At 45.5% G+C, this 24,326-nt stretch overlaps 1 protein-coding gene across 1 annotated transcript in view; it reads left to right on the forward strand.

Moving 5' to 3' along the window:
• The first annotated feature begins 1,028 nt into the window (after nt 1-1,028).
• Nucleotides 1,029-24,326, forward strand: part of GAP43 (growth associated protein 43) — a 61,135-nt gene continuing 37,837 nt past the window's right edge. The window contains exon 1 of the mRNA XM_069785804.1: nt 1,029-1,147. Coding sequence (XP_069641905.1) covers nt 1,118-1,147 — 30 coding nt within the window. The 5' untranslated portion in view covers nt 1,029-1,117. The remainder of the gene's footprint in view (nt 1,148-24,326) is intronic.

Raw genomic sequence — 24,326 nt, forward strand, 5'->3', positions numbered from 1 at the left:
TGCATGCAAACCCATACATTTTTATTCCCACACATGCATGTGGGGTGGCTGTGTGTGTGGACATGCACATCTTCCTCATAATCGTTTACGGCAATTTGCAGGCAGAGATCAATAGACGTAGAAATTACTTAGGTCCTGAAATTAATTGAGATCTATACAGAAGGGAAAGGGGTGATTTCTGTAGGTTTTGAAGCTATTCTGAAAAAAAAAATCTGTTGCGGGAGTATCATTTTCTGTGCCTACGGAAGGTCTATAGGACGGACTGAGGGAACAAGGGAGAAAGTTGTCCCGTTGGGTGCTGCAGAACGTCACCACGCAGGGTTTATGCCTGCACGTATGAAGAAGGCAGCACGTACATATATGTTTGCGAGTGTGCGGGGAGGGGGAGGGGGATTTTTAACAGCCATTTTAACATATTTTCCGATTCCCATTTAGCTCGCAGCTCCCACCTACGGCACGTCACCTGTGCACGGCACACGCCGCCTGCCACGGCAATCCCCCCGCTCCCTCTTCTCCCCGCCGAGCCCACCCCACCCCACGCTTCCTTCACGCCGTCAATCCCACTCCCGGCCGTGGCCGGGTGCCGGGGGGCTTCGGCCGCTCCGGTGGGAGCGTGGCCGGGGACCCCCCTTCCTCGCCCAGTGCCTCCCAGACACACCCCACCCCACCCCAGCCCTCCGCAGTCTGCAGTGTCCCCTTCTCCCCCGTCGCCTCTTGTACAGTGGGAAAGTCGTTGGGTAATTGGGTCCAGATTGAAGATTTTAATTATTCATGAGGCTGGCAAGGGACTTGGGGGGGGGTGGCTGCTGGGGTGGGGGTGGGGTGGGGAGGTGACGAGTCGGGGAGAGCTGGTGAACAATTCTGGGAAGGGTAGGGAGGGAGAGGCAGCGTGTGCATGTGTGATGAGCAATAGCTGTGGACCTTCCAGTTGCTGCTAACTGCCCTGGTGTGTGTGTGTGTGTGTGTGTGTGCGTGCGTGTGTATGTGTGTGTGAGAGAGAGAGAGGGAGGGAGGGAGGGAGGGAGTGGAGAGGGTGGGGGGGAGAGATAAGAGAGAGAAGAGGAAAAGGAGAGAGGAGAAGGAAGGAAGAAGAAGGAAGGAAGGGGACAATACGATCATGCTGTGCTGTATGAGAAGAACAAAACAGGTAGAGCTGAAGATTTTTGTATTTCTTTCCGCTAAGAAATCTCCCAGGCTGCTGGGTGTCCGTGGGGTGTGTGTCTGCCTGAGCCTGTGAGGGGCTGGGGTAGGGGCTGGGGTAGGGGCTGGGGCGGGGGGGGGGGAATTTCAGCTGCTTTCAGCAGACGTCTCTTTTGCAATTCTTTAGCATCTTGCGACCGAAGGCTCTTTTCACACCCTGCAACATGACTGTTTTGCCTTTCCGGGGCTGGTGATGTGGGGAAGGGGGGTGGCCTACGTTCACATTTGGGGAGCTACTAGAATCTCCCCTCTATTCTTCTTATTATTTTTTAATAGTGGGCAGATGTATTGCCTAGGATTTTCTGTCTGTGGTTCTGAGGGTGTGGATTCGGGGGTGGGGGGGGGGCTGGGGGTGTGGGGGGGTGCGGCTGGCAGGAAACGTGATGAGATCTGGCTCTACCTTGGAGATAAAGGAAGCAATTCTTCATCTTATGCCAAAAAAGAAAGGATGCCCAGTGAGCCTTGATCCCTGGTCAGAACGCTCTCTATTGCTCCTGTCTCCGATGAATGGGAGATGCTTTATGTGCATGTGCTGTGAGGTGGCTCGGAGGACAGGTGCATTCATTTTTTTCGTGTTACAACAATCTGAGCAAGAATTAACCTGAAGCTTTTTTATTTCAACCTATGCTATAGTGAAAAATCCAATTAATTAATAACAAAAGCATTAGCCAGGGGAGGGGGAGAGTCACCCTCTTTGCAATACCCTTCATAGTACAACCAGTTAGACAACTGTGCACCAGCTGGTAAAGAGACAGCGGACCACGCCTCTGTTAGCTCCGAACTCGGGTGGGATAAGAGAAGCTCACAGTGTGAACCTGTTGGAAACCAGTTCATTCTCTTTACTGGTACCACCTGGCTTTTCCGGCAAGGGAGTTGGGATGAGGAGAAGGTTTGGGTGGTGGCTAGTTTTCAGTGCCAAATTTTTTATGTCCAAAATGATAATGAAATTGAAAAAAAAGCTACTTGGATCGTTCCCCCCTCACCCTTCCCCCTTTTATTTTTTGTGAAAGCCCAAACCTGCTCCTGATTAAGAGAGCCTATTTTGGCTGAACCTCTTGGACTTCCTCGGGAGGATGCTGGATTTATGCAGTTGGAACTTTGAGGCAGGAGCTGGCCCCAGCTATCTTTGTAAGGCATTTTGGAAACTTCCCGGAATTATGCATTTGTAGGTAGCGACAAGGAGCTTTGGTCCTTGTTCTGAGCACAAAACTCAACTCAGTCTTAGGTATGGCACCATACTGGTTACTTTCTCTATATATGCCTACATTTCTATATCTCTTACAATATAGTACTGCAGTATTCTGGAGCAATAGCCTATCACACTGATGTGAGTAACTCCAGTTACTGTAGAACAGCAGGGTGTTGAAAAAAAGCCCAGGTTAAAGTGTGTTTCTGAATGGAGATGTGTGTGTTATCAAACGAAGGAGCTATTTTGTAGAATAATGGGGAGGGGCAGGTGAACGGGATAGAAAGAGACCCTGCGTCATCCTGTGTTTTTCCCCATGCAGGTTTTTCAAATGCTTTGCAATTGATGGTACGCTCGCTAAAATCGGGAGGGAGGTGGTGATGGCTGGGGGGGGGGGAACACGTTGCAGCCGGCCAGCAGAGCACGTTCAGCTGGCAAATATGGGATGAAAAGAGCAGAGGAGGAGAAGGAAGGCAGACAGGGAGGCAGAGTGACAGAGTGGTGGGCGGAGGTGCACAACAAATTTTATAATAAAGTAGGTAGCTCTGGGATTCTTTGGAGTCAGAAGAGAGCTATTGGGGGAGAGGGATAATGCTGCCCATACCATCACAGGTGGGGCATTAAAGGTCCTGAATAATATTCCGATGTATCTGTTCTTTAAATCTCTACGGCTTTACTCCTGTGGTTTTGTATTCTGACATATTCAGAAATGCATGGCATGCAGGTATCTTGATTGCACATAGTCCTCTCTTCCCACTCTGTACATTAATCCACCGCATGGTACACACCCCTTTGCGCGTGCATGTGCAGCACACATCTCTGCTCTCCGGTCGCTCGCATCTGTACTATACATATATGCACAAGCACACATGCACTCGTTCGCACATGCTTTCTGATCCTTATGCAGCCGTACAACCTGAATGTGCCTGCCCGTGCATATTCGGTGGATGTTCCTGGGCTCAGAGCTCAACTCCTGCTCCTGTACCTGAATACACAGCACAGTTGCCGAACTGGCAATATAGCAGTTCGCTCAGCAAAGCTGGTGATACAGCAGAGGAAGCTTTAATTTGGAGAAGAAAAAGACCTCCGTTTTCAGCTTGTGCTCTTCCTCTGTCCCCACCCAGACCTTTCACAGAAAGAAAAAGATAGCATGGGCTCTTCAGCGCAGGCAGGAGTTTCCTTCCCAAAATAAAGACAGCTCTCCTCAAATTATTTTTCAGGGGAAGCCCCTGGTGTCCCGCCTTTCTGGCAGCTAAAGAGCGAAATGTTGAAATTACAGGCTTGGGCGTGGAAGAAATCTCTTCACGTTTGTGTCTAGGTGTGCCTGTATGTGTCTGTCCTCCCACCCCTCAAAGACAAATATGTTCACACACTCGTACCTTGCAGATTATTCTTTCTTGTGGGTGTGATGCCAATGTGAAGAGTGAAGTATCTGACTGACTGTGCCCGCCCATGAGCGATGTAGATAGCTCGGTGTTGTCATTTCTGCCTACAGCTTGTCGCGGCTCTGAATCCGTGCCCACAAAATGTTCGGCTAAAAGGTGGCATAACCGAAAGGTTGGGTCAAGCAATTTCTGAAAAATTGAACTTAACCTTTACCGCCAGCGAGAGGTGCAGTCGGTAATACGCAGAGCTGGATAGTTAGAGAGGTGGCTAGAAACGCAAGTGTTGCATGCACCACACACTAGAACAGATGGACGTTATGGGGGTATGTGCTCAGTATTGGATTGCATGAGTGATTAAACAATAACCCGCAAGCAGGTTTCCCACTTGTGGGTGAGATGAGCCTCATTCATCACCAGCCATATCCGACGGCTTCCCTCCCGATCCGTCCTCTCCTCCTCACCCCGGTGGGTGCTGGAGAGCCAGCGGCTGCAAAGGTTTAAACCTGCCACACCCATCAAATCAAAGGAGGGAGGGGGGAAGAGCCAGTCTGCATTTCTTTCGCCTTCCACACGAGCAGCATGAATAAACAGTGCTGTACCTCCAAAGATGCCGTTTAATGCAACTGGAGAAGGAGAAAGCATTAGGGAGCTGTCCTAGCCATTACAGCCAGCCGGTGAGGTGTCTTGTCGTTCCAGGAACTGCAGCGGTGTGCGGGAAAGGGGGAATGGAGAAAAACGGAGAGGGGAAGATGCACGCAGAGTTAAGGTTTTCTTGCCTCAGGATATTAAAATGTCTCGGACCTCATTTAGAATAACTTAATTATGCCGCACAATCCAGATGCCTCAAAACTTGCAAGGCATGGTCTTACCTTTAAACACTAATGTGGAGAGAGGAAAAGGGATATTTTAAAGGAAAGGTGTCCACCCACGCCCCTCCTCCCTCCGCTTGCCAGCGTGGTGTAAATCACCACAGCCCGTTGACTTCAGGGCAGAGGCACTTCATCTGCACCTGGGGAGAGTCCAGCCACTGCCCCTGCCTTTCTGGGCGGTTTCTGTCCTTCTTCCAGTAAACAATTGCTGCATGGAAGTTTAATTACTCCAGGTCCTTACTGTTTCTCTTCCTGGGGCGATACCCCTGGGATTTCTCCCGAGAAGGGTGTCTCCAGAGAAACACCCCTCCCATCACCCTGTCCTCCTCCGCTGCCTTTGCTGACTATTAGAGACATTGATTTCTCCTAGATCGCGTAATGTAACTGTTCTTAATGGCACAGACAAGCCCCCTCCTAGGGAACTAATTGCAGGCAGAGTTTCCAAGGGGAGGACAGCCGTAATGCTTAGTGGGAAAGAAACCAGTCTGTTGATCCAAATTGCCTATTGCTGCTTGCTCCTGAATGAAGAGTCCCAGCAAAAACCAGTCAGGCAGTACCCACCGGTATGTAGAGGCATCCCTGCTGAGAGGGCTGCATTGAATCTTGTATCTGCCTGTGCCAGGCTGGACACACGTGTGCGACCTGAGGGACCGACATGCATTGTCTGAGGGCTTGTCCTGGCTCCATGCTGAGGATGTCTGAATGATCTCAGAACTGCTTCTGCCTCGGGATAAGAAAGTGGGCTGTAGCTCCAGACTCTGCCCGTGCCATGCTGAGAGGGTGAGCATTGCTGGGCGATGAGGGGGACCCCTCCCAGTCATGTTGCTTTGACTGACGAGAAGGAGAAAGTGCAAAGAGCTTTACCTCAAGTCCGCTCTCATTTCAGGCCAGCTGTCATGGATTCTGTGATGCCACCCCAGGATCTAGCAGCCACTCTGCACGGACATTATATTTCCCTCTCCCCATTTCCCAGAGAGCAGGAATTCCCCACTGCTGGCAGCTGCCAACTTGCAAGGCCTTCTTGTGCTAGTGGGAAGGTGAACTGGGCCCTTTGCCCATTGCAAAATGAAAGCAGGACGGTAGTCTTGCGTGATGTAAATCAAGGCTGTGCATACCTGCTCGGGTTCACTGGCCTCATGGTGTGAGGCATGTGCTCCCTTCAGTGACTCTTGCCTGCTCCACGTGCAGAGGACATGGGGTGTGCGGGCTCTGCCCAGTCTGTACTGAGCAGGCACGTATATGCTGAGGAATCGGTGTATTAACAGGTAAAACAGCAGGCACAGCCTGAAGATTGCCTCTGCTTTTGGCTGAGATAGATAGTATGAAGCAAAAGCACCAAGTACGTATAACCTGAGACCTCTGCGTGCTCCCGGTAGGCTGGTGGTGCATTACTGACTACTGTTTGCTCAGTCCATGCGTTGTTGGCCCATGCACCCTTCCCTCCGTACAACTCTCCTGTTGTCCCCTCCTCCTGCACATAAATGACTTGCAACTCTTCTGTTGCTTCCTTGCTACACAGAGAGGGCTTTATTTGGATTTGAGAATGAACGATAGGTCTGATGACAGTTCTAGGCTAAAGACGCCTGGGGATGGGAAACCTTTTGATGGCAGCTCTCTGTGTTGATGCCCTTTGGAAGTCACTATGCGATTCCCCTGTTTGCTGTGAGTCTGACACGTCTCGGGGATAGATTTGGCAGCAGTCCATACCTGGCTGCATCTGAGTTTTGAAGGCCTAGTGTCCAGCTGTAAGTCAACAACCATAGCCCAGTAGCTCTACACAGGGCAATGCTGGGCTGGTAAGAGGAGGTCGGTCATCCAGAAAGGCCCAGTGGAAGGTGTACATGCCTTACTGGTGGAAGTACCAGAATACCTTGCTGTAGGAATACCAGAGCAGGTATCCGGGTGAAACACCTTTCAGCAGCTGAAGTCCAAAGTCAAAGTCTGGAATCCATCCACATTCATTTCACCTATAATTCCAAGATCCTCCTGAGCACGCCAGGAGGTGACATGTAACCTCAGAGCTCTGATGGCCTCATGTGGAGAAGGTGTTTATATTTCCTTAGGGCTCTCTCTATCACCTGCTGAGTGTGTGTGTAAAAATCCGTGCCTTTTCATGGTTGCAATCACCACGGGCCAGTAGTTAGTATATAGGAATTGGTTTCGGGAGAGCTGGTTTCTCTTCCTAGCAGTGCTATTAACCTGCTTTCTGACTTGATCTAAGCACAGTTTCTCTGCCTGTCATGGCCGTCTCTGCAAGATGCTTCTTTAATTTGGAAACTAAATAATTAGCGTGTGGAAAAAAAAAAAAAAGGATTCAGATGCCCTCATGTGAGAGGTGCTTTAGGCAGGCAAAGCATTGCTTTATCCATCCTCAGTCACTCCTGCAGTGCTGGGATGTTTATTAGCCACTTGAGTTCCTTTAACACAAACCACTGATTTTCTCCCTGGACCCAGGCATTATTACTATGGGCCGGAGCCTGAGAGTAGGGCTACAACTTAGTTTTGTCCCTGCTATTCACCAGTCTGCTAGCTCCTCCCCTACCATCATAATGATCCAGCCTGTAGCAACCTACCATATGTGTATGGGGTGGAGGAATAGTGTAACGCAAATAGTGATTTGGTTTTAATATAACAAAAGGAATTGTGCTTTTGGAGTTACACTGATCCTTCCGCCTCCACCTGTTATTCATTTTGTCTCCTGTACCCATCTGTTCTGCTCCTCACCTTTGTCCTGCTCCCTTGACCATGCAGTCCTCCTGCTGCTGCTTCTCTCCTCCAGCTGGGTACCAGCCCTCCATTAGGCTGTGCTTCTTGGGGACTCCTGCTGGCAGCATCAGCCACTACCACCAGGGTCCTATTCCCTTCACCCTTCCTGGCCCTGGTATCAGAAGGGAAGCTGGTAGGAGGAAAAACTACATGGGTTCTTCCTTTGTCCTTCCAGTTGCTTTTGCAGCTTCCCCAGTTGTCCTCCACTTGGGCAGATGTCGCAGCTACTGCAAATGAGCACCTATAGACAGAGACAGCAAAATGGTGCATCCTCACCTGTCACGTTTTTGTTAGCATAGGTAACAGGTTGCCCACCCCCAGCAGGTGGCTGGGGAGGGGTATGGCTGCCATAGGAGCAATGCATACAGTACAAACTAGTATCACCATTCCTGCTTTCTTGAGGGTTCATACTTCTTCTGGGCTTGTCCCTTGGCTACTAATGCCACTGTTGGATGGCAGGCTGTGCTCCAGCTGTCTTGTTGGCCCAAGAGAGGATGTCCTGAGCCTGCCTTCCTCCCACCAGGGTTGGTTGGCTTTGGTGCCTCAAAAGGGAAGCCAGGATGTACTTATAGTCTTTTAAATTCTAACCAACAAATGTCAGTCCCATTCATTACTCATCTTACTTCTGAAGTTTCTTGAATTAATTCCAGCCATAATCACAGTATATCTCTATTTATAGAAAGCTGGGACATCTCACAATATTTTAACATTCTCTCTGTAGGGGACACCTTTCTGTAAGGGCTGGTAATTCGTGAAGCTAATAGGCTCTAAAAGAATCCTCCCTTGGTTTGAATACCCCTAAAATTTAGGGGTGCAGCAGAGTGTGTTTGGATCTGAACCTAGCTCTGAAGCTAGTTTTATTCCACTCTTCTCATAATTGCCTAGGAGTGAAACTGTGGTCTCAGGAACATCATGGTTTTTATGAATTGGAATGATTTCTAATAATTGGTGGTGTTCAGAGTAATTTAGTTTCGATTACTCTTATAATTGTTAAGACTATTATCAATTGGCATCCAGTTCGTCAGACTATTGAATGGAGTCTAATCCATTTATTTTATGAATAGTATCCAATGACCTTATAAATCTGCAATGTTAAGTACTCAGGGGTGAGCAGGTTGGGGCAGCATGGTACCATGCTTTGCTCTTTTTGCACAAGATGCCAGTAATTTATATTAGTTCAAATTGAAACCAGCAGGATGTAAACCACAATGCTTTTGAACTGACCATTGTTGTTCTTGTATCATTCCTTCTTCTGTCTGCCCACAGCTTTAGGAGTAAGGTATTCAGTGGTGGATTTATAAATAATTTAACCAAAATCATCTAGGTTTGGAAGGGTAGAGATAAGCAAGTTATCACTTGCTGATTTGCTGACAGTAAAATTTGCAGCCATGTAGTTTCATGTAAGAGTGAAGTCCACTGCTGGAAATCACCTGCTGAGAAAATGCAAGGAGGGCATCACCTGCTTGACTGTGCCTGAGAAACGTGGTGCAGCTGGGAGGCAGTACTGGAACAACAGGGAACTGGAATGATGGGGAACTGAGGCAAAGGGGCTTTTAGAAGCTGGACCAAAAGTTTTATCCTCAGCAGAGACACTTCACTGTAGACTGGAGAGCTGCACTGAAATGGCACTTGTGTTCCTCAGAACTGGGGGCACCTTTCTTAGGGTCAAGATTTTAATTCTTAGCTTGTTAAGTTGGAGTAGTCAGGCTGGCAGCTTGCAAAGACCTGGATTGCACAGGCTGAGTTGGAATCTGTCAGAATGGAGACTTTCCCTGATCAAAGATGAGAAACAGTGGTTTTAACCCTTCCTGCTCTTTGCATTTCCAGTGGAAGACCCAGAGGAACTTCAAGCCCTACATAGAGTTTTGAGGACAGACACCCACAACAGAAAATTGATATTTAATGTTGACTGTTAAAATTGCAGTCAAAAGCATGAAAAGGATCAACCAGTCCCACCTAAAGCACAGGATCTGGCAAACAGCCTTTCCCTTGTATCCTAAATTCCAGTCATAATACCAGCTAGAAGAGATTAAATCCTAAGGAAAGGACAAATGGAGCAAGGAGAAAAGACCTCCCTTCAAAATAACCGAAGAACTGAAGCTAACTGAAACCTCCATGAAGTAAACAGAAGTTGGATAACTTCCAGAAGATAGCTAGCAAAGTTAGTATGTGAATCAGTACCAGAAGCTCCTTATATGCTAAAACTAGATATGCAGCAAACAGAACCCTCCATGATGATGACAGTGTACAAGACTCTGTGGAAGACAAAAAAATTGACAAATTAGTGAAAAATGAGACCTAATGCCTTATAGGAACTTTTAGCAAATCTTCCTTTGCAGTTCAGTTAATTCTTCCTTCTGTTCTTTGTTTTCTTCCTTGGAGTTGTATGATTCCACAATTCAGGAAGAGATACCATAAGACAGTGCCTTATTTTGTAGAATTTCACTGCTTTTTAATTAGGGTGTGGCTGACAAGAGGGGTCTGAAATACATCACAATATTTTACCATTGTTCTGAACTGAGAAATAAGGGGTTGTTGTAAATTGAACTACCTTCTTAGAGGTGTCTGTTGTAGGCTGTAGAACTTCAGACCTTCCTTCCTTTCTAACTGTGGAGGTGCCTAAGTCCTAAAATAATTACACTTAAACCTGCAAAATCCCCTAAACGTTTAAAGGCTGGTTACTGGCATGCCTAGATGATCCTTGGTTTTATAAGCAATAATCAGCTCAATACCTACTTAATGGCTAGGCTACTGTGGGATCTACAAACCAAGTATTCTTCCAGTTGCTCTCCTTGCACAGCCAAAACGGGTAGGTTTGTCAGAGCACACCGGTCGAGTGTTCGCACAGAATGCGTCCAAGAGGAACGGAATGCACTACCTTCTTTTTATCCAGAAACACTTTAAAGTATTTACCCAGAGATGTGGTGAATATACCATCTCAGCCTGAGTAGATCTGCACCCCCACCTCCCAGGAGAATGTGCTGTTAGGCTATAGAGTATACTGGGACCAGTGTTTCCTGGAGAAGCTGATCTATTTTGCACAGACAAATAAAATATTAATTGGGCCAGAGCAAGAGAGTGAGAGACTATCATCCTGACTCTCTACCTTAGTGTTTATTATACTCATGGAGGGGAGGGAAGAGCTTTGGTTCAAGATTCACATCATACATTGTCAATAAGGCCAAAGCATTTTATGCCTGTCTTGTCTGTCTCCAGTAACATGGTGAACTGCAAGTTGATGGCTAAAACCATTAATAGGAGCCACAAAGGAGGGAGATCAGGATCTAGGAAAAGGGCAGAACAAGTCAGGATGTACTGATGCAAGATCATTGTTTCAAATCATCCTAGCTTATTTACAAAGCTGATGGAAGCAATCTCTGAACCATGAGCTTTGAATGCTTTGAAGACTTGTGAGGGCTGGATGAGGTGTCAGAAGGCTGAAAAAGAACGGGGAGAAGATAAGAAATTACAGACTACTCAGTTTAACTTCATTCCTGGGAAAAAAAAATGGTGGAAATAATCAAATAAAGCAGATTATTAGGAGCCAGCACAGATCTGTCAAGAGTAGATCATGTCAAACTAATTTAGCTTTCTTCTCTAACAAGCCTCGTGGATACAGGGGAAGCAGTTGTCATACCTTGTCATTTGTAAGGATTTTGACATTATCTCACAGGCTTTTATCATAAGCAAAGCAAAGAAACACGGTCCAAAGGAAAACATTACAGCAGGGATGCAGAACTGGTGTAGATAATCCTACTCGATGAACAATTCTCACTGATTTCCTGTTGAAACAGAAGACTCTATCGAGCGGGTTGCCACAAGCTTGAGCTGTGGCCTGTTAGTGCTTCATGTTTTCATTAAATACGTTGTACTTTATATTTTAATTTCAACCTGGATGACTATCTAGAGGAAGTGTTTTGTAAAATCTGCAGATGGCATGAACCAGGTATAGGCTGGTGGAAATTACTGAAATTCAAGACAAGCTTGTCAAACCAAGGACCTGGTTTGAACAGCATCAGAGCGAATGTAAAGTGCTCTCCATGGGAATGATTAATAAATTGCAGCCAGCTGTCCATGGAAGCCAACAGGCCAGCTAGCTATCCTTCAGGAGGGCAGACAGGGTCTCTAGAGGACCACAAATTCAGTGTTAGTCTAGAACATCATTCTACTGTCAAAAAGCAAAACATCATCTTACCAGGTTGTGCAAATGGCAGTATAGGCTGTAAGGCACATCTAATAAGCCTTCAGCTCTGATGAATACATGTAAGTCTCAGCTGAAATGTCATGCCTTAGTCTTGTACTGCACTCTTAAGAAAGTGTGATCCAGTGAGAGAGAGTGCAGACTGGGATAGTGAGAATTGCTGGAAGTCAAGGGAAATGTAATATGTGAGGAAAGACTGAAATAATTAGGGTTGTTTAACCTAAAAGGAATAAGGCTTAGAGGGGTCAGGATGCTAGTCTGGTGAGTGCAAGAAAATGGGAATAATCTGTTCTTCCTGTCTAGGGTGGATAAAACAAGGAGTAATGTTCTTTAATGGGCCATCAGAGTGATTCGGACTAGACTTCAGGAAGAGTCCAAAAGGATTGTGATGCACTGGAGTAGATTGTCTGGGAAAACTACAGCAGCTCCAATCACTGAAGGGCTGTAGGAGGTCCTTCTGGACCAGACGATGAACTAAATGGTGTCTTGTGCTCTCTCAACACTATTTTGTATGATTAGTATCAAATATTCACTGGAGCAGGAACTGGACGCAATCTGTCCTCTGGCAGAAGAGTGCTTAACCAGTAGGTTATAAGGCTATATTTACTTCTGTGCTCTCTCTATCTCTGACCTCATGCTTATTTAATTCTTCCATGAAAAGAGCCTGAGAACTTAAGAAGAAAAAGCTACAGGCAGCTTACTCTAAATAGTCTTCTGTAGGAGGAAGGTAAGGCCTGAGATCTTTTCAGGTACTTGAATCAACATCTCCTATAATTTAGGGAAGGTAGTCTCTCCACTGAGATACTAGGTAAATACCTATCTATTGCATGCTGTTAGAGGGGAACAATAGTTGTTGCCTCTTTCTGGGCAGGGGTTCAGGGCTTGGAATCCAAACCAGAAGATGCCTCCCTGTCCTGGTTTCAGCTGGGATGTAGTTAGCTGTCTTCCTAGTAGCTGGTACAGTGCTGTGTTTTGAGTTCAGTATGTGAAGAATGTTGATAACACTGATGTTTTCAGTTGTTGCTCAGTAGTGTTTAGACTAGAGTCAAGGATTTTTCAGCTTCTCATGCCCAGCCAGGGCACCTGACCCAAACTGGCCAACAGTGTATTCCATACCATGTGACGTCCCATCTAGTTTAGGAACTGGGAAGGGGGAGGCAGGGAATCGCCGCTCGGGGACTGGCTGGGTGTCGGTCGGCGGGTGGTGAGCAATTGCCCTGCGCATCAATTGTACATTCCAATCCTTTTATTACTACTGTTGGCATTTTATTAGTGTTATCATTATCATTATTAGTTTCTTCTTTTCTGTTCTATTAAACTGTTCTTATCTCAACCCACGAGTTTTACTTCTTTTCCTGATTTTCTCCCCCATCCCACTGGATGGGGGGGAGTGAGTGAGTGGCTGCGTGGTGCTTAGTTGCTGGCTGGGGTTAAACCACAACACTCCCTGATAACCAGAGTAAGATGCCTAAACCCAGATAGTTTAGATGCTGCTCTGTCTTCAGCATTTATTTATTTGGTGTATTGTGATACTGAGGTACCTAGTTCTCCCCATATTTTCTAGTGGACTTAAGACTATGGTTTCTGTAAGGCATCTCACCTTCTTCCTAAACTTAGTTCCAGCATCCGTCTTCTGAACACGGACATCTGCTGGAACACCACACTGAGGTTCCCTTTTCATCATCCTCAGGAGAGAATTATTACAAGGGATTTATCAGTCGGTGGCTTCTTCTACCTGCCTAACATGAATTGTCTCAAAGCATTTATATGGCAGTCACTCAGAAATTCCCAACTGGAGTGCTGTACCCCTACTAGCACACACCTTCAGTGCTTAATCCCCTCTGCTCCCATTATGATGTGTCCCAGCGGTTGCTGGGAATACTGAATAAAACATGCTGAGAAATAATATTCACCTTCACTGGATATATTCTCATACAGCAGAAGAGCCACTGCTGCATGAGAATATAGAAGAACTAAAGCTGACCTGTGGTATCTTCCATTACCACGTGCTGAGTCCATACAACCCTCAGGAAGATATCCTTTCTTCAGTTATTCCAAAGCCTTTACACAACACAAGAGGGGGAACAAGACACCCTGCCTATAGTCAGGATTACCCAACTTTTGGGGGAATGAGATAAATTGTAATAGTCAAAGACAATCTCTTCAACTACATCAAATTTGGCTGAGCTTTCCCTGTTTGGATAAGAATTTTCTTGGTAGGGGTCTTCTTCAAATAGACACTGTGGGTTTTTAATTTGTTATTTGGATGTATCTGCTGAGATTAGAGGAATAAAGCTTTGAAAGTGTAAAGAGTTTTGCAACCATTTAATAAGCAACAGTTGCGCCTTTATAATATAAGGAAAGAGAATGCCATTATGATTTCAAATGATGAAATTTCCTATTTTCTTCCTTTTTAGTTTATGTTTTTAAAGTAAGAAATTAAACACTTTTGTTAAGCATACATTGGATTTTCAAAGTCAAACACTTAGGATCTAGAGAATTAATTAAAATGGTTGCCTATCCATCTTTAATTTGTCTTCTCTCACATATAGGCATAATGACGTGGTCCTTAATTATAAGATCAAATACTGGTATATATTTTTTTCAGTAGGATCCCTGTCCCATTCAGTGCACAGAATGGAATATACTTAGGGACTGAATGAGTTTTGCCATAAAGGGAGGTGTTTTCTATAGGTCTCCTGTTTCATTTACTGCCAGTGATGAAGGTTATGTATTGAATTGGGCGGGGGGCTGTTCAAAAATGGAAGAATGGTCTCATGTTTTGGCAATTGAATACTGCCCTGAAGAATTAGGCTTTTTCCTGCCTTTTGCCACGAGTTCCTATGTGATATGAAAAAGCCATATAAATGAGGTTTTTCCATGGGTGGCCACTAATTGGTGTGTTCTCATTTTCTGGCTTCTCAGTCTGAGACACCTGGGGTCCGACTTGCAGAAGTGCAGAGGCAGTATTGTATGGAGTTCTGCTCTCAACGCGCACAGAGCTGGGGAAATGTTAATCTAAGGCATCGCAAATGAGGGACCCAAAATTAGTGGGTGCTCTGGCCATTTTGACCTTAGCCTCTTTGTGTCTGATTTCACTGTCTGTAAAATAGAGATAAGAACCCCACCTACCTCCCTGGGAGAACATCCATTAAAGCTCGTGAAGCACTGAGATATTACGGCAAAATAGCACCACAGAAAAAGACCATGAGGAAATCAGTATTCTGCGTTCAGTGATGGGTTTGAATGATGTGTGGCAAATAAGGCACTTTGCCATGCCTGAAATTAGGGTAACAGGAAAATACTGAATCGCTACCCACTCAGTGAGCTCTGTCTATCCTTTGTTGTAGCTGGGGTGGGGGAGACTTGCAAGAAAAAAAAGATACGATAAAGACTATTATAAGGCATATGCACAAGGGAGTCAAAGTGATGTTTCAGAGGTAGTCTCCATTTTACATTTTCTACTTCAGCCTTTACCATGTGCCCAGAAAGATGCTTATAAGACAGGCTTTTTATGTAATACATGAGTCACGCTACTTTGTACTTGTGCCTGTGAACGATGGGTTGCAAAATAATTGGGCAAAAATGAGCCAAATGTGTTATCACTGAAACTAGTACTACACTTTTCACTGGATCCTTAACAAATCAAGCCTGGAACACTCTTGTTATTACTCCTTTTGTATGTGAGGAAGCTGAGACACAGAAGAAAGTGGAATTACCTGCTGAAGTCATTCTGCCTGTTTTCTCTATATACAACCAATAGCTTTTAAACCAGTATTCACATGCCTTGCATGACTTAATCTAGGAATGACAGAAAAAGTATGGGTTTGTTCCTCTCTTCTTCCCCTCCCTTCCCCCCGCCGGAAGAAATAGCTTGAGTAATGCAAATCGTTTGTTTGCTTTATTTGCCAGTCGCTTTATATTTGTGTCTGTGGGAGTGGGGCATGTCTCTGCCTACAGGACTCCACGGGAGGATCTCCTGAGGGAGGGCTGAGCTGGAGAGTTGAGGAAGCAAGCATGTCTATGGTATCACAGGTCCTACGTCCCAACCTTGGTGCTGTTCTCATTAAGTTCGGGCCCTCGGTTGCTGCCCTGGAGGATCTCCAGGTGGGGAGGTTGTGCTTGCACCAGGAGAGGCAGTCTTGTCTGGAACATAAGCTCCAGAGCACGATGGGCTTAAGAAAGAGGTCAGAGCCTTCAAACTGGGCTTAACAGGGAGACCAAGAAGAGGCAAGAACCTCGGTGATAAACAGTCATACACTTTTATTAATGAGAGCCTGCCTGCGGTTTCTCCCTAGTCTGAATACGCTGTTGTTATGGTGGAGGCCGCGAATGTCTGTATTGCCTTCCTCAAATCTCTGGTGCATAAGATGGGATACAATTTTCTGGCCAGGCACAGGTGGGAATTTTTCCCACCATTGCTACGTATGCTGGCCACTGATGAACTGATACGTTGCCTCCTAGGCCTCTGTGTCCATGAATTATCTGTAGAAGAAAGTTTACTTCTCCCAGGGGGGCACAAAGCAGCCTAATATGCTCAAGGGAGAGCTGTTCTTAGCAGAGACTGAAATGGAAATACAGAAATCCCAGTGTAGAAGTTCAGAAGTCTTGGGAAAAAAGCAATTCATCAGCACTCCATAAGCATGGAAGAAGAGTTGTGCCTATGTCTGCTGTTCTGAGATGTGCCATCATGGCATGACACTGCAAACCCACCAAATCTAACTGCTGGTTATGGCTTGAAGCCTATGCCTTATGAGGATACTCTGTCTCCTATTTTGAAGACCTTCTGCTGAGATTGCCCTCCATGGCAGCTTAAGAGACCCTCCTCCCGCTCCTCTGGAGTTAAACCTCTGGCTGTCAGGACTGATGCAGAGTTGATGGTCAAGTCGGAGTGATCTGGAGAGATACTTCATGGAGGCAGTGTAGGTGGCCAAAAGAGAAGGTCCTGTTGGCAGGTCTGGAGGAAGGACCCTGCGCCTCTGCCAGTTAAGAATGGAAGTGGAGAGGCTGTCAGCGTAGGGAAGAAAGAGACCTTGTTGCAAAGTGAATGTGGTGGTGTCTCTCTGGGCCAAACGCCAATGTGGTGGTGTCTCTCTGATGCATGTTTGCCAAGAAGGTAGTGGAAATGTAGGTCTTGTGTTAGCATTTGTGAAGTGGAGGGGATTTTGTAGCCCCTACTGCTCCCAAATCAGATGGGGTTTCAGCTGACCCCCAGGGCAACCCCTGCTTCTGGCTTTGTCACAGAAGAAGCGTACACTGCCACAGCACAGATATTAAGAGGGAGGCAGAAAAGGCACCGGGCTGTGTCAGGAGATAATTTTGTTGGAAACATCTACAATCGTTTGGCTCCACCGGCTGCTTCTCCCCACAGAAGGAGAAGCACTGACCACAGCAGGTAATACTGCAACTTGTAAGCACCCACTCCAGAACTGAAGGGACCTTACCAAGCTAAGGTCAGCCTCCTCGTCTCACAAGGTGCAGTAAGTGGCCCCACTGGCAGGGCTTGCTTTCTTCTCTTTCTTTTCTGTGGTTCTGACCTGTCCCTGCAGAGAGCAAAATGTGCTTCTCATTGCTCTGCCTCCTTATATCCAGGCCCATTCAGTTCCATCTTTCACATATGATTCATTGCGTCTCAGCTTCACACAGTATGGTATTGTCGATGCTGATATCCCCAACCTGTAATTTTTCAACTTCTCTCCTGGGTACTTGCCTCTAAGCTTTTCCTGGTGTCAGGCGCAGCAGGCGACAGAGTATGCTGAGTACCTCTGAGGGGTACCATACAGAGCGATTCTGCTGTTTGGAAATTCGTTTATGAAAACTGAGCAGCGCAGAAATGCCTGGAGAAGCTAATCAGAATTGGAGATGGGCACAGTTTTTAAAAAACACGAGTTTCGAGTACTGTGGTGTAAACAAGAGGTCACTTTGCTGCCAGTGGCAGTGAAATAGCACTCAGTCATACAGAGCACAGGAAAATGCTGAACAGGATTTCTGTCATTCCTTTGCTCCACTTTCATCAACACCCTGTGCTTCTGCCCTGCAGCACCCCTGCTATTCCAGCTCTGATGTTGCAGGGTAGGCACCGAGTTGCTGAAAACTAGGCAAGGATATAACTGATCCTTTGAACAAAGTAATGCTCTGTTCAGTAGCTTTTTGTACATATTAAATGATTAAATCTTTAGGGGCTTTTCCCTGATGTAGTAATTGTGCACTCATTAAATTGCCACATAAGACTTACTTCCTATTAATTTATTTTTTGCTAAGAAAAATGTTTCATTTTCCACTGATAATCCTGCCTCACCTGATTCAAGGATGGCCAACTTGTGGCTTTTATGCCACAGGCAGATACTGAGCGATTGAAGTATGACTCCCACAATGGAGATACGTCATATTACTGACTGCTGATGTTAGGACTACTTTTTTATCAGTATCTCCATGTGGGAGGAAGCTCTCAGGGGCTTCTGAAGCCAACAGCTCCCTACAAGCTGTGGGACTCAGCTGGGCACCCAGCTTCACCCCATGCCACACTGGGTGCTCGGACCCCAGGGAACCGTTGCTGTTTTCTGCCTGGGAGCTACTTGCTGAAAAATCCCTCACCTTGGGTCACTGAGTAGGGGTTTGCCACTTCTTGGGCATTGGAAGGTTTGTTGTTTTTTTAAGATGCTCGTGGGGCCAGGAGGTTTGAGCTCCCATAATCTAGTTAATTGCATTTTAGAAAGTGAAATCTGGGTAAAAGTTTAATTAACCCACATTACTAGGAGTGGAAATCGATTTAGGCTTCAGCTGCAACATGGGCTAGTATATTTGTGAAAAAAGACCACAGAGAAACTATGTTAGGAGAAAGTTATTAAGGCTGCTAAGTCAAGTATTAAAAAATTAGCCAATATTGGAAATGCAGTTGCCTGTTCAACCTCAGCATGGTCTCCTCTTGTGAATGTATTTCAGTACGCTTCTAATAACAGGAACACATCTTATTTTTCTTTCCAGGGATTCCTGCGGCATTCAGGTCACAGAATGGACAGTGCTCACCTAATGAGCAGTTATTCAATATTTTGTTCTCTCTTAGTAAGTCAGCGTGTGACCCCATAGCTTCGCTCAATAAGTACTATTCAAACTCTGCTGTGAAATCAGAAATACTAATTTTCTCCTGGGCTGTCTTGTGATTCTGAGCACATCCCTAACATTACTTAGTAAATCTTTGCAACACCCATGTGAGATAACCGAGTATTTTTACTCCGTTTTTGCAGATGGACAACCAAGGCACAAAGAGAGTTTGGTCAGCAGGACTCCCTAATTCTGTGTGCTGAATTAGAGAAACAGAGAACCTGAGTTTTATTTGTAGTTTTTATTTTCAATTGCACATATCTGAAAACATCTCCCATTACTCTCAGCTGCATCTCTGAGTGCTCAGCAGTGCTCCTAATCAGACTCGAGGTGTCTGAAACCATCTACTCAAAGATGTAGAACATGGCACTAGGAATCACCCTGTGAAAAGTATGGGCCAGGATAACAGAGGAATTCAGCAGCAAAGGTAGGGCAGTGCTGTAGGACAGCCGTCTGCCAGCTGCCCTAACCCTGAGAGCCTCTGTTCTCCTTTGCCAAGCCTCTGCCTACTGCTTTTTAACTTTCCAACTTCCAGCTGCAAAAAATAGGACCAAGATTTTAGTGTAATCCCTTTATACCCCTAAGTTTCCTAAGCTTCAAATACCAGATTTCCTACTAACACTTTAAGTCTTCTTTAAGCTCCTTTGTTTTACTTTGCTATCTTTCAGCAGATATTTACAAGCCTGGTTCCAAACAGTGGCAGGGTGGTATCAGGTAATTTACAGAACTCCTAACAAACAAGATTTATATAGTCAGGAGCCTAGCAGGATTTTCAAAGAGCCTTGGTGCCTAATTCGCACTGGTTTTAATAGGATTAAGGCAAGTAGGCATTTGTCAAGATCCCGCTATTCGTTCCTTAAAACCTGGCCCTGTAATTCTTCTTTCAATCAAGTTTATGTTGACTCACTAGAGCTAAAGCATAGGAATGTGTACTAAAATGTTAATAATTCATGAATGTTTGTAAAGTGCTGTGAGAGTACAATCTGGAAAGCAGGCATCTTGGGGGGATGTGTTATATTTTCTTCAGGCTTCAAAATAATTGCTTATGCAAGCAAAGCACAATACAGGTGGAAACTTTTTTCCTCTGCTTTGCGCTGAGATTGAAATGTTAGTCACCTGAAAGCCCCAACAGGTGCTCCAATTCTACACGGAGTACTCTCAGATATTACTAAGGATTAAGCAGATGCCAAAACCTTGAGTTAGTGACTGGCTTGAAAGAGTACCGAAAGTGTTTGTGCATTCGTAACTTGTTCCTTCTGGAAGGGATCAAATGACTCGTGTTGAATTTAATCTGTTTGAAAATATTCCACATCTAGGCTTCATTTCTGATTTCATTTCAGCAGGATTTAGTGAATTGGTTATGCAAACTGACTTCAGGAGGTGGATTTCTTGCAAATTACTCACTTACTCCACTATGTTTTTTTATATATATATATATATATATGTGTGTGTGTGTGTGTGTGACAAGCAGTTTGTGATAGTTATACAATATGATTTCCTCTTTCTGACTGGGAAGGAGAAAGAAGAAAGAGTTACTGAAAAAAAAAAAGAAAAAAAGAAAAAAAAAGCCACACTCCTGGGCTAAAATTTTAGATCCGTAATCATTCACTGTAATGGAATTTGCATGATATGTGTCTATTTCCATGGCTTAGGGACCAGTTCATCTGAAAAGTAGAGTACAACTAATGGCATGACCTGGTCACGTATGACATTTGCATATCATAATCTTTGCTTCATTTGAGCAGACCTACAGTTTGCCTAACTCCAATGATGTGTCCTATGAAGGACTTAGTATTGTTACTGTTAATGGGTCAGTGAAGTGGACTGGCAAGAACCAGCCTTGTCCTGTCACTTCCTGAAGAAGCAGGAATTATGTCTTTCTACCAAGAAATGGCTCTATATTTTAGATGGTACTAGGAGAAAGCAAGCTGGTTCCTACAGTATCTGAACTGTTTTTCCTCTGTAAACCAGTGTGCTGCCTGTGCCCTTTCTTGTGTTCAGCACACACCCATTGTCTTGATTCCTGTTGCTTGTTTCCTTGCTTCCTTTCCCAGCACCACAAGGGAGATATATCCCAAGGATGTAGAAATAATAATGGTTGTCGTCATCTTCATAAACCCTCATGCATTTGGCTCTTCTCACAGTGGGCACCTCTTCCTTCATCTGGAACCTCACCATTAGGACAATAGAAGCCCAGATGGAAACTCTTGGAGAACCTCTGAAAAGCGTTTGACATCCTTTCATTCCATCTTACTTGTCCTAGCCTGCTCCAGCTACCCAACTTCTTGACATCCTCAGAACGCTCCTAAATACACTGAATAGCATTTGGGGGAGGCTGATAGGAAACGGAGCAGTCAGACTCAGGACTGTGTTTAACAATCTGCGTGGATTGCTATCTATCTATAGGACACTTGGCCATTCACAAGTTTCCCTAAGCTTTTTTTTTCTTCTTTTTTTCCCTAAGTGCTTAGCTATTTTCAGCACCATCTATGTTCATGGCTGCAGCTTTTCCTACTGCCTTTGGGAGTCTGATCCACACATTGATTTATTTTTAGCTATATTGCTAATTATTATTTTTGTGAGTATAGTGTTTCATTATTCATTAAAGCTGGGGAGACATTTTAGTCAGTTCTCAGTAGAACAAATGTGAATTCAGTAACCAAAGTAAGATTTCTGAGTAGGGCTTAAGAGGGCTAGGAAGAGTGATCTGGCAAAGAAGGCTGGTATGACAGGTAAGAGCTATTGATATATGAAGGAGTGTTACTAAGAAAAGCAGAAACAAGCTATTCTCAAAGCAGACAAGACGCAAGGGGCTGGCTGAAACTCTGGGAGGAACTCTGTAGTCCACCAAGGAATAAACTGCCAGAGAAACCCAGAGAATCATCTTTCGGGGAAATCTCCAAAGATGGGTAAAACCCACTGGTTATGCAGGGTAGGTTAAAGATGAAGAACATCAGCCCTGCTGCAGTGCACAGGGAGGGCCTAAAGGACCCTGGAGAATTCTAATTATTTGCTCTTCAGTGTGTGACAAAGCTGCACAGTGTGATCTGGCCCTTACTAAGAAAAGAGGAAACACTGCACATTTTCTGGTGTTAGATCGTCTGTATGTACTTCCCAGTGCTTTCTGTCTGGCTTTGCACAGGATCCTGAGCGAAGAAGGTTCCTATTCCAGAAACTCAAAAGTCTTCCTCAGGATGAACACCCTCTTTCCGCATCACATCTGCAGCAGAGCAGAAAGAAGTGGAAGGAGCTTTGTGCACCCTGCCTGCCCAGCCATTCATTCTTGCCAGGGGTCCCTTTTCCCTCGACTTCTCTGCCAGGGCGGCTGCTGAGTAAAGCTCTCCACACGGAGGGCTCCAGGGGTGCCTGGATATACGGTATGGTTGTGCTACAGATGCACCAGATACAGAGTGATCTAAACTGTGTGCCTGGGGAAAACACATTACAATGCGCAGTGCTTTGAGGCTACTGCTATGCTTCCTGAATGAAGAATGGAAAAAAGCCAGGAGACTTTAGGACCAAGATGTTTAAAGCTTATTGAAGCCCCTTTTTAATAACAACTTAAAGATGGGAAGCCCAGGGAGTGAAAAAATGGAAAGAAAGAACAGCTTTCCTACAGCAGGAAGCTTAGGAAAAGCTCTGGGTGACTGCTTAAATGTGGCTGTGATATACTAGCCCTTCTAAGTGGGGAATCCAAACACTTGTGGCTTTTTTCCCTAGCACATCTATTCAACATGTTCCTTTTGGCTGGAGATCTTTATAGCACTAACTTAAGAGCGTCCACAAAGGGTCTATCGCAGCATGTACTGCAGGCTTGCCTCCCCCCCTCGCCCTTTTTCAATAGGGCTGTATACAGTAGAGGAGCAAAGTAGGAAACAAAATGGCTCAAAGCCACATGTGCATTTCCCATAGCTCAGTGCCAGTCCCTAGAATAAGTGATTAAGCCCTGAGGCTACTGGGTCTCCTGTTCAGCTGCCTGTGGCCCCAAAGGATCTTTCCAGTCAAAGCCATGTCTGTGCTCTGGTGACAACCCTACCTGAAGGATGGGAGAGGGGTATGGCATGACACTGTGCCTTCGGCGCTGTGCCACTCAGGAGTGACAGCTCAAATCACAGGCCCGATTCATCAGTTGTACAGACCTTGGAAAGCACTGAAGTTATGCAAACTGGGCATGGGCTCAGGCAGTCAAGCCTAGGTTCTTGGGTGAAGGAAGCTGTGTCATACAGGTCCCCTCTGGAGACCTTTTCAGCTTCTGACAGACACTTATGCCTCCTTTCAGGATGTTCTCATCCTGCACTGACAGGAAGGAATAGATAAGAGCACAGCTTAAATATTGCACAGTGCTTTACCTTGCTACAACACCATGCATTTGAGGCTCTTGCAACACTACAAATACTTAATTCAATTAGGTTCAGAGTCCTTCTGGAACATAACAATGTCTCCTCTCACAAGTTGTTTGGAGCAGCAGACCACAGAGATCTTGTAAAAATGATCCCTAGTGAAAATGTCATTGAAATCAATGAAATTACACTCCACTTTCACCTTCTGACATTGCCTTTGGCATTTAATTTCCAATAAGATCCCAGTACAACTGTTTGTTAATAAGCTGTACAAACTTCGGGGTAGGAGGAATAGAGAGAGATGGACTAAGTCTTCTCATACTTTGCTGTAAGTCAGCAGTATCTAAGAGCTCATAGTGGGACCAGTGACCTGTTTCCTATATTCGATATCTTAAGAGTAGGTTTAACTCTTCCCGTTCTCACCTGAACTAGTGCCTAAGGAGGGAGGAGGTACGGGATCTTTCTCCTTCTTTCTCTGCTTGTACTTATAAAAGGAGTGAGAAAAAAAATGTAGGCCAAGAGTGATTTCACAGGATGTTTTCTATAAGGTGTCTAGCATCCAAGACGTGCTGTTGCTGTGAAGGATTCAGATCTGTAAGAGGGGTCCATGTCTTACCCATTGCTTGTGGTGAGTTCATACTCATGTTATCGTGACAGCCCTATCAGCTACCTTGCAGAAGATCTGTGGAGCAAACATCAGCAGCTGTGGTACCACTGAAGTAAAGGTGGGTGGAGAGAATGGCCAGGGCAAGCCAGAGGAAAAAGTACATGTGGATGCATGAGAGCAATCTCTGGGTCAGTCAAGCCTAGATGGACATGAAGATCTACAACACAAATCGGTAAGCAGCTTCTGCGAAGATCAGAGCCAGCACTCAACACCATCATTCTCTGCTTCCAGCACCAAGGCTGACACCCCGTCCTAGTAGAGCTGGGGCTGGTGTTGGTGGGGTCAGGCAGTCCCACGGAGCAAGAAGCAGAGCCAGCAGAGCCAATCCTGGCTGGTGAGGAGAGGCCATGCCACCGAGACCCGTTGAACCCTTCAGAACCAGAAGCTGAGAAAAAGCCAGCTGCCCCAGTGAGGAGATGAGTCTATACCAGTAGGTAGAAGCCTTTGCGACGGATTCCTGCTCTTTGGGGATACAAGATCCTGGTACACACACAGTTCAGCTCTGCGGTGGGCATGTGGGATTGGTCTATCTGGAACAAAAGCTGAAGAGGTTATGAGAGAGGATATCTTTGGTGGAGCTATTTTAGAGCCAGTTTATCAAATTACGTAGT

Source organism: Haliaeetus albicilla, chromosome 6 (assembly GCF_947461875.1).
Source record: "Haliaeetus albicilla chromosome 6, bHalAlb1.1, whole genome shotgun sequence".
Classification (NCBI taxonomy): domain Eukaryota; kingdom Metazoa; phylum Chordata; class Aves; order Accipitriformes; family Accipitridae; genus Haliaeetus; species Haliaeetus albicilla.